The 13198-nt window shown below is 41.5% G+C and overlaps 1 protein-coding gene across 1 annotated transcript in view; it reads left to right on the top strand.

The window, feature by feature from the left end:
* The window catches only part of ARHGAP32 (Rho GTPase activating protein 32), a 264621-nt gene that overhangs the window by 200591 nt on the left and 50832 nt on the right, over positions 1-13198 (top strand). Inside the window, 1 exon segment of the mRNA XM_043501046.1 lies at positions 8548-8697. Within this exon segment, the coding sequence (XP_043356981.1) occupies positions 8548-8697 (150 nt within the window).

Here is a 13198-nt window from a genome sequence, read left to right as displayed (position 1 = left end):
GTTAATGGCCATGGAGAGGATTTTCTGTGCTCAAGCTGGAGCTTCATCCCCAAATAATACCCTGACACTTACATCCCAGCCAAAGGCCGAGGAGATAAGGATATGGCCAAGGAGAGCTGTAGTTTTGCTGAAGTAATTGCACATAGACTCCGCACTCGAAGGAGAAGTCTAACAGCTACTTATAAATAAGAGCAGTCATGCCATTTATCATTTGTAATGACCTCATCTACTCTTCTGTTCACAGTGCCCACTTCGCAGCTTGGAAAATATTATTCCCTACTGATTTTTTTCATCTCTTTCACCACAATGATTGATGTTGATTATTTTGTTTAATGACCCTGAAATGAACAATCTTTAAGATACGTAGCAACTTCTTCCACCACAAGGTCCTGCCTTAACAAGTGTTGGCCCAGCCCTGGAGAAGTGCTGCAGCAGCAAGCAATACACAATGTGTTTTTACTGAGCAATAAGTGAAATTGGTGAAGATTTTATAATTGGCGATGGAGAATTATTTTTGTAGGTTCCTGCATCTATGGCATTCGAAGAATATATAGGGAAGCGATCCTGCAAATGCTTAGGACCAAGCACAGTGCTCACTAACGGTGATTAGTGCCGTTGCATTTATTTGTATTGTATTAGCTTCAACTTGAAGTCCATGGCACTACTCAGAGTAGTAAGCACTGTGCTCAATGGTAAGTGTAAATGTTTGGTTCTATAAAAGTTATTTTTAATAAGTCTTAAGGGAAAGCAGTCTTATCTCCATTTTACAGATGGAGAAACTGATGCACAAAGCAGGGTTGAGTAATTTACCCAGTGTCTCATGGGGCCTAACTAAAAATCATTGAAGTCAGTGGGAGTCTTTGGAGTCAACTGAAGTAAATGGGACTACTCAGCATGTAAGGCTAAGCACAGCATAAGTGTTTGCAGGAACACAATGAGTCTTGGAATAGAAGAGCTAGGAATAGAACTCACAGCTCCTGACTTCCTGTTCTTTAGCCACAAGAGCGTGGTGCTACTTCTCCTCTCTCCACTCTAAAGTCTAGTTTTAGAGTAGACTCAGTCTTATTTTGGGGCCAGTAGCCCTGACGAATATCCCTCTAGCCTGACTTACTGTAAACTATCATCTTCCAGAGAATGGATTTTCTCCTTGGTATGTGATATCTAGGTGGACCTGAATGTGCTTTTTTAAGGCGTCTTCTGCATTCCCTTCCTTTTTTGATTTTTTGCCACTGGAGTTTGTAGATTTATATATTTTAAATCATGCAGCTATCTATGTTCTAGTTTTTGACCTTAACACAACATTCTCCTCGCAGCAGGGGACAGCTGTGTTCTGTAGTGTATAAAATCACTCTTAATAGGAGAAAGTAACGCACTGCCAAATGCTGAAAATGTGGGTCAGCAGATATGCTGTCCGATTTTCTCTTTGAGTTAAAGTTTACTAATCCTGTATTAGAGATCACACTGCCATCAGGAGTCTCGGGAAGAACAGTCTGTCTAGGGATAGATTTAAAACAAAATAATTATACACATACTTATTAGTGATAAATATTAAGACAGATATTTGCATTCTTGAACTTATTCTTGCTAAATGTAATTGGATTGCAGTTAGACAGTGAAAATGTGAGCACTGGCTTTATAATCTTACCGTCACCACATTTGTGTACGGTCAATTTGTGTGTCTGGTGAATTGATGTACCAACAAACCATCCTCGCATAGCTTATGCTGGCAAAACCTGTGTAGCTTATACCAGTTCCCTGAATAAAATAAGTTATAGCATCAAAAGCAGTTTTTGGCCTGTATAATTGCATCTACTCTACGGCTTTTGCTAGCATAGCTAATTTTGTTGGGGGGGGGTCACCTTTTTTTTTTTTTTCATGCTCCAAACTAGAGCTAGGCAAATAATTGATATTTTGGTTCAGTTGCGGTTCTGAAAAATTGAAGAAAAAATCAATTCAGGTTGCACAAACTATAACATTTTCATAATTTTTGGTGAGTTGAGAAAGTCCATTCATGTCTGTTTCAGAGCAGAGATTTGAATCTGGGTCTCCCATATCCCAGGTGAGTCTCCTAACCACTGGGCTAAAATTGTGTGGGGGACCACCAACAGCGGCATTACCGCTCCACTATCTCTTCCTCTCCTCCTCTGGCCATTTGTAATAATTAACATAAGAACGTAAGGTATCCAATTGGAGCTATAACCCCAATATCACCACCATTTTTAATGTACCATACCTCAGATGGGTTTAATGTACTGTCGATATAATCGTGCCTTCCCCACTCTATTCAGATTCTTTGAAGGTGTCAGCAAGCATGTGGCAAGGGGATCCAGTTGATACAGAGTGCTTGGACTTTTTCCTGAAAACCTTTGACAAGGTCCCACACCAAAGGCTCTTAACAAAGTAAGCAGTCATGGGTTAAGAGGGAATATCCCCATTCTGGATCAGTAACTGGTTAAAAGATAGGAAACAAAGGGAAGGAATAAATGGCCAGTTTTCAGAGTGGAGAGAGTAAGTAGTGGAGTCTCCCATGGATCTGTATTGGGATCAGTTCTGTTGAAACATATTATAAATGACTCTGGAAAAGGGGGTACACAGTGAGGTGGCAAAGTTTGCAAATGATACAAGTTATTCAAAACAGTACATCCACGGCTGACTGCGAAGAGTTACAGAGGGATCTCACAAAACTGGGTGACTGGGCAACAAAATGGCAGATGAAATTCAGTGTTGATAACTGCATAGCAATGAACATTGGCACACATAATCCCAACTATACATAAAAAACGATGGAGGTGTAAATTAGCTGGTGCCACTCAAGAAAACAGATCTTGGAGTTACTATGGATAGTTCTTTCATTTACTCCTTTATATAACACAGAACCAGAGATCAGATCACCCAATGAATTAATATGCAGCAGGTTTAAACGAACAAAAGGAAGTACTTCTTCACACAATGCACAGTCATTTATGGAGCTCAGTGCAGGGGATGTTGTGAAAGCCAAAGTATAAGTGGGTTCAAAAAAGTATTAGATAGTTCATGAATGATAGGTCCATCAATGGCTAATAGCCAGAATGGTCAGGGACGTAATCTCATGCTCTAGGTGTCCCAAAGCTTCTGACTGCCAGACGCTTGGACTGGATGACGGGATGGATGATTTGTAACTGAAACTTTTAAATGTTGGCCAGGTCTTAAGTTTCTTCTTCTCAGTTTTTCCATTTCAAGCAATGGATTTATCTCTGTTTCTGCTGGCCAGGATTCAGAGCCGGACCTGCCAGTCAGAGGAAAGGCTTGCCCTATCTCTTCCAGGAGAGCACCAATCTGCTGGCAGATGATTTCTTTAATGGTGATTAGCTCTGAGTTGAAGTGATATGTCAAACTATCTAGAATTGTCCTTATCTCTGCTTGTCAGCTTGTGATCCAGGTGTAAGTATCTTCCCAGCTATACAAGCTGCATATAAATTGGACAAATGATACTAGTGGGTTATCTGAGCACCTTACATGTAGTAATTTATTTTTCATAACTTCTGTGAGAGGTACAACAAGTATTAATATCCTCATTTTAAAATGGGGAAACTGAGGTATAAGTTACTGACCCAAGGCAATACCGGAAGTTTGAGGGAAGGTTGGGATTATATTTGGTATAAACCCTGTGTTCTAATCACATGGCTGCTTGGGTTTTTTTTTCATAACTTTTGTCCAGAGGAAGTTGATTTCTCTGATCAGGAGTCATCCTGTATATGTAAAACGTATCAAGTCGTTTTAATCCAAGACACATTCCTGTCTATAATAGGTGGCAATTCAAATGAGATCAGCAGAGGAAATTGTGTTTAACTGAAGGGCAGAAAAGAGCCATGTAAAAGTATCAACAGGCTGTTGATAATTGAATATCTGGGTATCTAACTTCTTCAGGCATTGGACAGGCAGCGCCTTGGATTGCCAAACAGGTGTAATGTGGGAACATATTTATGTCTCTTTAATGGGGCAGAAAACAAGCAATTATTTTAGCCTACATGGACTGAGTGGCTTAAAATCACCTGACATTTATTTTGATTAAGAAACCCAATCTACTTTTTTGCTTTTGTTTTAAGCCTGTAACACTTTAAATACCGAACATGACATATTTCCTTAAACCGTATAAATATATACGGTACACTTAGAACATTTTAATGACTGTGGTGAAACCTCTGCTAACAGTCACCTGCTAAGTGCTGTCACCTTTCCCAGTGACCAAGGTAATCTGTAGAGATGATGGAGTTGTATATAATTTCTCAAATACATTATTTGATTGTTTTGTTATTCACCCAGAACACCAGGATGGGCTATACATTCACAGTTATATACCCAGTTTGTGAAATGATTCAAATAAAAATATTTACAATATTTTTTTACATTTGCCATACTGTAGCAAAAGTTTTTAGAAGAGTTTCCTATATTTATTAATTATAGCTAGGATTTTCATAGGGGCCTCAGGGAATTAGGCACCCAAGTTCTGTTGACAGTCAATAGGTGTTAGTGCCTGTGATTCTAAGGGGTATGTCTATACTAAAGCCAGCCTATACTATACTATACTATACTATACTAACCCTAAGCTACTGCACTGCAGTTTGCCTCTGTGGTGGTAAACGGTTGGAATCTAGCTTTCTGAGAGTTGGTAGCTAGGTTGACGGAAACTTTTTTTTTCCATTGACCTAGCCATGTTTACACAGGGGGCTAGGTGACCTAGCTACAGTGCTCAGGGTTTGACATTTTTCTCAGCCTGGAGAAAATCAATCTAGCTAAATTGATCAGTTTAGAGATGTAGACCAAGCCTTTGCCTACATCTCAGTTTACACTGCTGTGATTCAACCAACCCGCTATAAGACCAAGAAATATAGCTCCTTTTGGTGGCTGCAATTTGCATGTGGGACCTTCTGAAGCACTCGACATTGTACTGCGTCAGCTCCAATTGCAGTCAGTGGGGCTAACTGCAGTGGGAGCAGAGTCAGGCCAGAACTTTTCAAACACTCACCCTGCAGGTTACACCATCTGTGAAGCTGAGTGAGAAATAGACATATGGCCCAAAAGGTTTATCACCTGCTCCCATGAGGGTTGGGACCCATGTCACTCTCTCTCGCTGCTGCACAATGCCTAGCATACTGATGCTGCTCCGTAAAGTCACAGAGAGGCTCAGATACTCTGGGGTTGGTAACGAAATGGACTGAATACAAATCTATCCTGATCCTGGGCTTGTATGATAGCAGGGTATGTCTAATTTTTTCCTTAAATTAAAAAATAAACCGGCGTGGAACCAAAATCACAGTATAAGGCACTCTTGGTGCTTCAGGTCACTGTTAAATAATTCATTTTTAACAGTGGAAGGTGAAGCTGCTAGTTGGAGATTTAAGAAGCTGCATATTCAGATCTACTAGTTTGCTGCCATTGCCTTTAAAGTCCAGGGAAACTAAACTTAATGCACCTTGCATGTGTATAGTGCATCTTTGAGAGTTCATGACTGTAGCTGGCATAACATCCAAAGGCACGTGCTTCCCAGCGCAGGTAGACAGACACGCACTAGCTCTGCTCAAGCTAATGTGATTAAAATAGGCAGTGTTGCCGTGGGGCTCAGGTGTGGCTTGGCCTGGCCACCTTAGTATGTACCATGGGGTGAGGCAGGTTTGTCCTTGGGTGACTAGCCCAACCTACCCCCTGTCCTGTCATGACCACGTTGCTGTTTTTATTGCTCTATTGCCCCTTCCCAGGTGCGTGTATACCCTCAAGTCTCCAGTAGAGAGGGAGTGAAGCTAGAGAGGGAGTAGACAGCATTCCTTCCATAACCGCTTGCTGATCTTTGCATGTGAGCACCCAGAGTTTCACAGAATGCAGCACTCACCCAGGAGCCAGAGGTTCAAGGGCTCCCTAACTTCTGCTCTACCCCTTTTTCCCGGTTCAAAGACTGAGAACACAGGAAAGATCAGGTGTGATGAGGATGAGTGGGCATTCTCTGGAGTCAGAGTGGAGAGTAGAATTACTTCTATTGGATCCCCTTATGCCATAGGTAGAGTTTTATTGATAACGTGATATCCTTACATAACACCTGCCTTAATTAACTGTACTATTGTGTAATGTACGTGTGACACATGAGCTGTATAAACACTCTGACAGGTAACTGGGTTCATCCATCCTAAAAGGTTTGCAAGGTTTTATAGAGAAAGACAGGAAAGAAAACTGCCTGCCTCCTTTACTTCTGTTGCTGCTTTGCTAGTATAGTAGGCACCCAAAGCTAAGGGCAGTGTTTACAGTCTCCCAGCCAGGAAACAGCATTGCATCAGCAGCCTGCCAGGCTAGTAATGGCAAAAGCTTGATGTACTTTGGGACCCACTGTGACTTTGGTTTCTTATAATCCTGCTGTAAAAAGTTAGATCATTTGGATACAAAGCTGCAGAGTGTTTAAAGAGCTGCTCCATATGCAGGCCCAGCTTTAAGTCTAACTAGTTTTTACAATTAAGTTAAAATAGCTTCAGGTTTTATTTGTGCCTCTGAGTCCCCTAACCAGTTTTTGTGGTTTACAATCACATTTTCCAACTGGTTTTTCTCCCTGTTGGTGAGTGGAGAAACTGACATAAACAAAAGGAATAAATCATTGACCAGGCGCCGAGTCTGTTACGCTATCGCTAGTGGGGATTCCTGCACCTATGCTGAGTCTGGCTTACTATACAGATGAAACATGTGAAACTGACATGAAATGTGTCTATGCATTTGGGCCCAGATTTTGAAGGTATTCAGGTGTTATATTCAGCATTGCAGTGATGATTTAGGACAGCAAATACCATTTTCAAAAATGATTTAGTCACTAGGAGTCTAAATCCATCAACTTCCCATCTGCTTTGGTCTCCTAAGTACCTAAATCCTTCTAGAAAATGATATTTAGGCCCTAAATCAGCTAGATGTTGCAATGCTGAGTGCAGCAGTGCCTAAATATCTTAAAATCTGAGCTAAGTAATAAACTGGGAAAAAGACACAGAGAAAAATATATTTTTCCCTGATATCTTTATATATTTCTTAATCATGGGTGTAATTTTAACCATTACAAAGCCGAAAAGAATTTCAGACAGAAATGTGATTTTTTTCCCCCCAAGTTGATGCTTGATAATAAAAAGGCTGAATTTTGTATTGAATGAGTCTAGCTTAGAGGAAAAGAGGCCTGATGCAAAGCCCTAACCCCAACCCTTAAAAAAAATATTTCCATTGAAGAGTAGAGAGAATACTTCAGTATTCATTGAAATAAAGGGAAAATATGCAGCTGTTCAAAGTGGTTAAAATGTAATGCCCTGTGCCAGGGGTTCTTTCGTTCTGCAATGAGAATTTTCAAGGCAGCTAGTTGGAAGTGAGTGTAAAAGAACCCACCTGCCCAGGTGAAGCACATCCCTCTGTTCTGGGAAGTCTCAAGTCCAAAGTGGTGCAAGAAATTTCAAGCTTGAGTGCGATATCACACAGCAGTAATGGCAGTGCGAAGAAAAGCACCTTTGTCATTCTGAGCAAGCAGAAACGGAGGCTCGTGTTCCCTTGCTTTGTTCAAGATGACGTTACTCTGCTGAATTTTTATGACTGTAGTAACTGTTTTAATGCAGGTAAAATATAGGTCTGGCTGCCTCATTGAGTCACAGGAATGGTAGGAGGCTAATTGCTAACATTGCAGCACAGTGCTGCAGGGACCTTTACAACTTCCTGAAACTGTAAGGCTCAATGACAAAAGCAAGTCCTTTTATGCCTCATGATTTTTTTAAATAGAACTCCTCTGGTTCAAGCTAAATTGCTGTTAAATCATGTCCATAAAGGTACTTTCGTCAGGAAAGCCAGGAGAGTTCTTTTGTGCTACCTCATTGCTTTCGGAGGGAACCCCGGGAAGAGAGTCTGTCATTACAGACCATTGTCTTGCTTCCTGACTCAAATGAATGCCAGATCTGCCCTCCCATTGACCGCAGGCTATTGTGTAGCTCCCGCTTCTCTCCACCCTTAGAAGGCAGTAAACCCGTTATAATCTTCATGGCATTGATTGCAGATTTCACTTCTTAGTGGAATTGGAAGGTCTTAACAAACTGACCTTATTTTCCCCAACTTGATACAAAGCTCAAGAGAAGCAGCATATGTAGAAGAATTCAGCAGGACGTTGAGAATCAATACTCTTAGGTTCTGTTCTTGTCTCTGCCACAGACTCAACTTTGTGGCCTTGGAGGGCAAATCACTTGAACTCTGGTTCTTCAGTTTTCTCTTCCATGAAATTCACCTACCGCCCAAGGAGCTGGATAAAATTTAGTTTACAAATAATACTTAGGGTCCAATCTTCAGCTGTAACTGAAGTGCTCAGCGCTTCCGAAGTCGGCCTTTTATTCCTGTACTGGCCAAAATAAAAATCAGAGCCTTGTTTTAACTTTGGAATTGAGCGCATAGGCTTGTGTGAATAATCAGCATTGATGTTACTCTGAGATTCATGCTCTCAGTAGGATGTATTAGGTGTTGTCTTGCCTGGTTACTTGAACCTAAACGTGGGGGTTGGTTTGTTTTATTGTGCAGTGTCAAAAAAACACGGCAAGCTCATCACTTTCCTGAGAACATTCATGAAGTCGCGCCCAACGAAACAGAAACTGAAGCAACGCGGGATCCTGAAAGAGAGGGTGTTCGGGTGCGACCTGGGAGAGCATCTCCTCAACTCTGGCCATGATGGTAAGAGAGAAACTCCTGAGTTCCTCATTCACACTGATGCTTGTGGTCTTGTTTAAAGGGTGATTTTTATCCTGGTGTTTTAGTACCTTCACAGGGAGAAACTATCCTGTTCGGTTCCCAAGGACTGTTAATATAGCAGCTAATGGCAGAACAAGAACCAATGGCTAAAGTTGAAGTCAGACAAAATCAAATTCGAACTAAGGTGCACATTTTAACTGAGGGTAAATAGCCAGTGGGACAAACTGGCAAGGGGAGCAGTGGATACTTCTACTCTTGAAGTCTTCAGATTATGGCCTGGATGCCTTTATGAAAGATATACTTTAGTTGAACGTAAGTATTGGACCTCAACACAGGAATAAGGGGATGAAGATCCCTGGCCTGTGTTACAGGAGTCAGACTTGATGATGTAATGGTCGCTTCTGACCTTTCAGTCTCTGAATCCATGGGACTGATTCTCTTTTCGTGCGTATGTACGCGAGGAGTAACCCCCACTGGAGTCAGTGGAGTTACACTGTTATGAATGAGATAAAAACTAGGCTCAGAGTTTTGCAGTTTATTTGTTTATGGCAATGTCCCTGATGTGCTAGGACACTTTCCAGCAAGGATGGTCCTTGCCACAAGAAATTCACAGTCTAAAGAGACACAGACAAGTAAACAGAGGATGGGGAAGGTAACACCAAACAGATTGTTTTTATACAAGTCAGAATCCCTGTAGGCAAATGGTAGAGAGGGTTAGGAAATAGGAAATTAGAACTACACAGGTATTAGAAATCAGATACATTGTAATGCCACTTATCTTTCCAATGTCTATCAATATTTCTGTCCCTTATCTTTACATGATTCCAGCTCAGTCTGCAAACTGGGGTCTTTCCATCTGCCTTTCCCACTGCTCCCAAAAAATACACAAGGTACAGGAACTAGTTGGATTTTATTTTTTACTTTAGAATTTTGCTTTCCTCAAGTCCGTGACAAGCCCATTGCTCCTCCCTTGTCTCCCCAACAGCTACTAAACAAGTGTCAGGGAAGGGATGTCCAGGCCAGGAAAAAGCCACACCTACTATTTCTCTTCTTAGGGTAGGTTTGTTTGATATGATCTGCTCTCTCATCTCACAGTGACACCTCTGATCAGAGGCTGGTGAATCAGGGAGGCTCCAGAACCACTGAGTACCAAGCCAGAGAGGGAGAGCTATTCAAACCGATTCTTTCACAGTTCAGCAGTAGTCGGAAGTCGTTCACGTACACAGCCCCTTCTGGTGACGTCTGTTTAGGAAAGCAGCAGACCAGTATGTAGCAGAGCAGCCAGAGTATCAAGCAGTTAAGGGCATCAAGAAGGTAGAAAGGGATACAGCATCACTTCCAGCTATGTCAGTTTTTGTTTCCTTCATATTTTTCCTCTTGCTTAACCAATAGATTGAGTCTGGGCAAGCGGCTAACATCATATGTCAAAGTCCATACTGTCATGTCTTACAGCTTTTTCCTTGAGGCTGAAGGACAAGGGGGCAGGGAAGAGGGGTTTCTTTGCTGAGTTTACACCAGTTGTACTTTAGACTCCTTGCTCATACAGATGGCTTGAAGGGTAGGGGCTGGTGGAGGGCAAGCGATGTGTTGCCTTAAATGATTCCATTTGGGGAACAGCAGGGTTTAATCTTGTCACTGACTTTAAGTATTTCACTGCCAGTTTTGGTGGACAGCATCAAACTGTACTTGTGAAATCAGGACTGTGCCAAAGCTCATTGGTTTGTTAATTAGAGCCAGTGAAGGTCGTTATGATTGGGGCTGGAAAAGTCTGAGAGAGCCAGAAACTGGATGGTTTGGAAGCAGAAACTGTACTAATGTCCCATTTAAGAAATGGATCCAGGATGGCTAGTTTACGCCACCTCGTTGCTGTAGAATATTTGTTTTATCTCCAAGTGGGAGAAATCAAGGCAATCAAAAGGCATGCAGAGCGAGCGAGCTCGTAACTGGGCAAAGCAGGAATTCTGTTTAATCCCCAAAGCCCCCTCTTGTTCATTGAGTTGGGCAAAACTGAAGATGATTTATTAAATTTCATAAGAGACAAGGGGCAGATCCTCAACTAGAGTAAATTGTCAGCGCTCCAGTGATGGTTCATCTGTGAGCATTTACACCATCTGAGGACTTGCCCCCTAGTTTTTGAACCACCTCCTCACGGCACACTCCTCCATGATTATGTCTGTGCTTCATTCGTGCGGTCTCTTCATCTATGCAGTTTCCAGTTCTTTTCAGCCTTGACTTAATAACTCTTTCACAACTCCCTGGAGCAAAGCAGATCCAATCTGAATGTTGTTAACAGGGGCAGATCTCCGTTTCTCACAGCAGGGTTGGTTTTTTTCAGTGTGATTCAGCTCCCTGACCCATATTCCAAATGAGATAGTTCTAGGGATTAGTTTTGCAGAGACATTTTTGCATTCTGGTGAATCAAACTATGCGTACGCAGACAGCATTTGAAGTACCCCTCATTCTGAAGCGTTAGATAGCTCGGTCTCTGAGCAAATTGTTAAGCAGAACTGGTTGATCTGCTTAAAGGGAAATTGAGATATCACATGAGAACCTAGATGAGTTAGATAGAGCGTGGATACAATAATATCCTTTCATCTGTGAGATCAGACAATAGCTCAAAAATGTTTTCAGAGTAGCTGCTACCATGCAGTACTTTATACGTGCGTCGGTTTTAGCTGATGAAACAGCAAGGGACTTGTTTACATCCAGAAAGCATTTGATGGTGTCTCAATTCACAGAAAAAAATATCATTTTCTTAAATTAATAATAAATGTCGACACTTTGCTACCCAATAACCAAAAGCGTCTGCCTGGCTTAAGCAAAAAATTTTGGGACAAAATGTCTTCAAAACGGGCAACAGCACATTCACATGCTCTCGAGAAGTGCAGAATTGAGCTGTTGTGCTCTGTGTGTTGAGAACTGTCGAGTCGCAGAGGCCTCGCCTTTCAAGAATTTATCTTGGGACAATCTGAGTAGTTCCAATCCCATGCGTCTGAGATGCTGCAGGCTGCCCTTCATATAGATGGGTATTTTATTTACAACACCCAGAAATGTGCTAAATGCTTTGTAGTGCAAGGAAAAGTTAAATTGGCAATCTGCTGTCCCGATCCTGCAAACACTTGAGTTACTTTCCTCATGTAAGTAGTTCCTTTGAATCCAGTAAGACTGCTTACATAATTAAGTGTAAGTATTTGCAGTACTGGGCCTTAGTTTTTTGACATGGGATGATGAGTGAGAATAACAGACAGACAAAGAGGAGCAAAGGGTAAGGAAGGATGAAGGTTGCAATAGGTTACTTGATTTAGGGAATGGTCACATCTTGATGGTGTGCATAGTTAGTGTTTTAAGCTTTAATACGCTTTAATATTAAACAGGTAAACTTTGGTATAATTGATCATAGCCAGTGCAGATGGCTGTTTTTATTAATGAAAGTCTAGAGTACAACTGGTGTAGGGTAGTGGTGGTATAAAGCATTTATATAGTGCCATCAATCTATAAGGGAGTTTGCAAACATAGGTGAAACACGTTGCCTGCCACAAAGAGTTTACAATCCAAATGAGGCAAAGAAAAGGGTGGAAGTGTGGTTCGGTGGATAGGGCACTGGACTAGGAGTCAGAAGACCTGGGTTCTGTTCCCAGGTCTTTGCTATAACTTTTGGCAAGTCTTTTCATTTCTCTGCCTCAGTTTCCTCTCTCTTTGTCTAAGTATACTTACCTTCTTTGATAAATCGGTTTGAAATCTACAACAAAAAAGTACTGTGAAAGAAGAGTTAAACATCTTATTATTAGACAAGTCATACGACAGCGGACCAGCTGTGGAATGACCAGAGTTATCTACTCACAAACTTGTGGTCCCATGTACACCTTAAGAATACTTGGAAGAATACCTGTCTGTCTACCATCTCTACATTTAAGACCAGCAATGATGCTTTAGCAGATATCCCTAGATTTAGGGCACGGAGTTCTCAAAAGAGAGCTCTTGAGTCTGCCAGTTTTTCTTGTTGGCATGACAGAACCTGTATCTGTCACCCTTCAGGGCATAATCCATCTATTTACTCTGACTTCTTTTTAAGGGAGGTGTCTGTGCAGCAAGTCTCTGTTGCAATTGGGTGGGTTCAATAGTTGGTGGTTGTTGTTGACTTTATCAGTTTGGTATATGGCTGCAATTTGTTGTTGTTGTATAATTGGGTTTGGGCCAGCAGGTTACACTGCACACTATTGCGGGGGGAGGAGAGGGGGAAGAGGAGAGAAATAAAAATATAATGTTTGTAATAGAGGCAACAGAGGAATATTTTAATATTGAAACAATTCTGTACCCCCTGAATGACAAATGAGTGCTCGTAATTGTATGGGAGACAGTGTCCTGTTTATCTATTTTATGTTAGCACTAGACGGGTCAACCAGTATTAGGACTCCACATACACTTAGTGAGAGACAGCCCCTGCCCCAAAGTGCTTATCTAACTAAACAGGCAAGAAAGACAA

Source organism: Dermochelys coriacea, chromosome 22, assembly GCF_009764565.3.
Source record: "Dermochelys coriacea isolate rDerCor1 chromosome 22, rDerCor1.pri.v4, whole genome shotgun sequence".
Taxonomy (NCBI): Eukaryota; Metazoa; Chordata; order Testudines; family Dermochelyidae; genus Dermochelys; species Dermochelys coriacea.
This window is presented reverse-complemented; position numbering and strand designations above follow the sequence as displayed.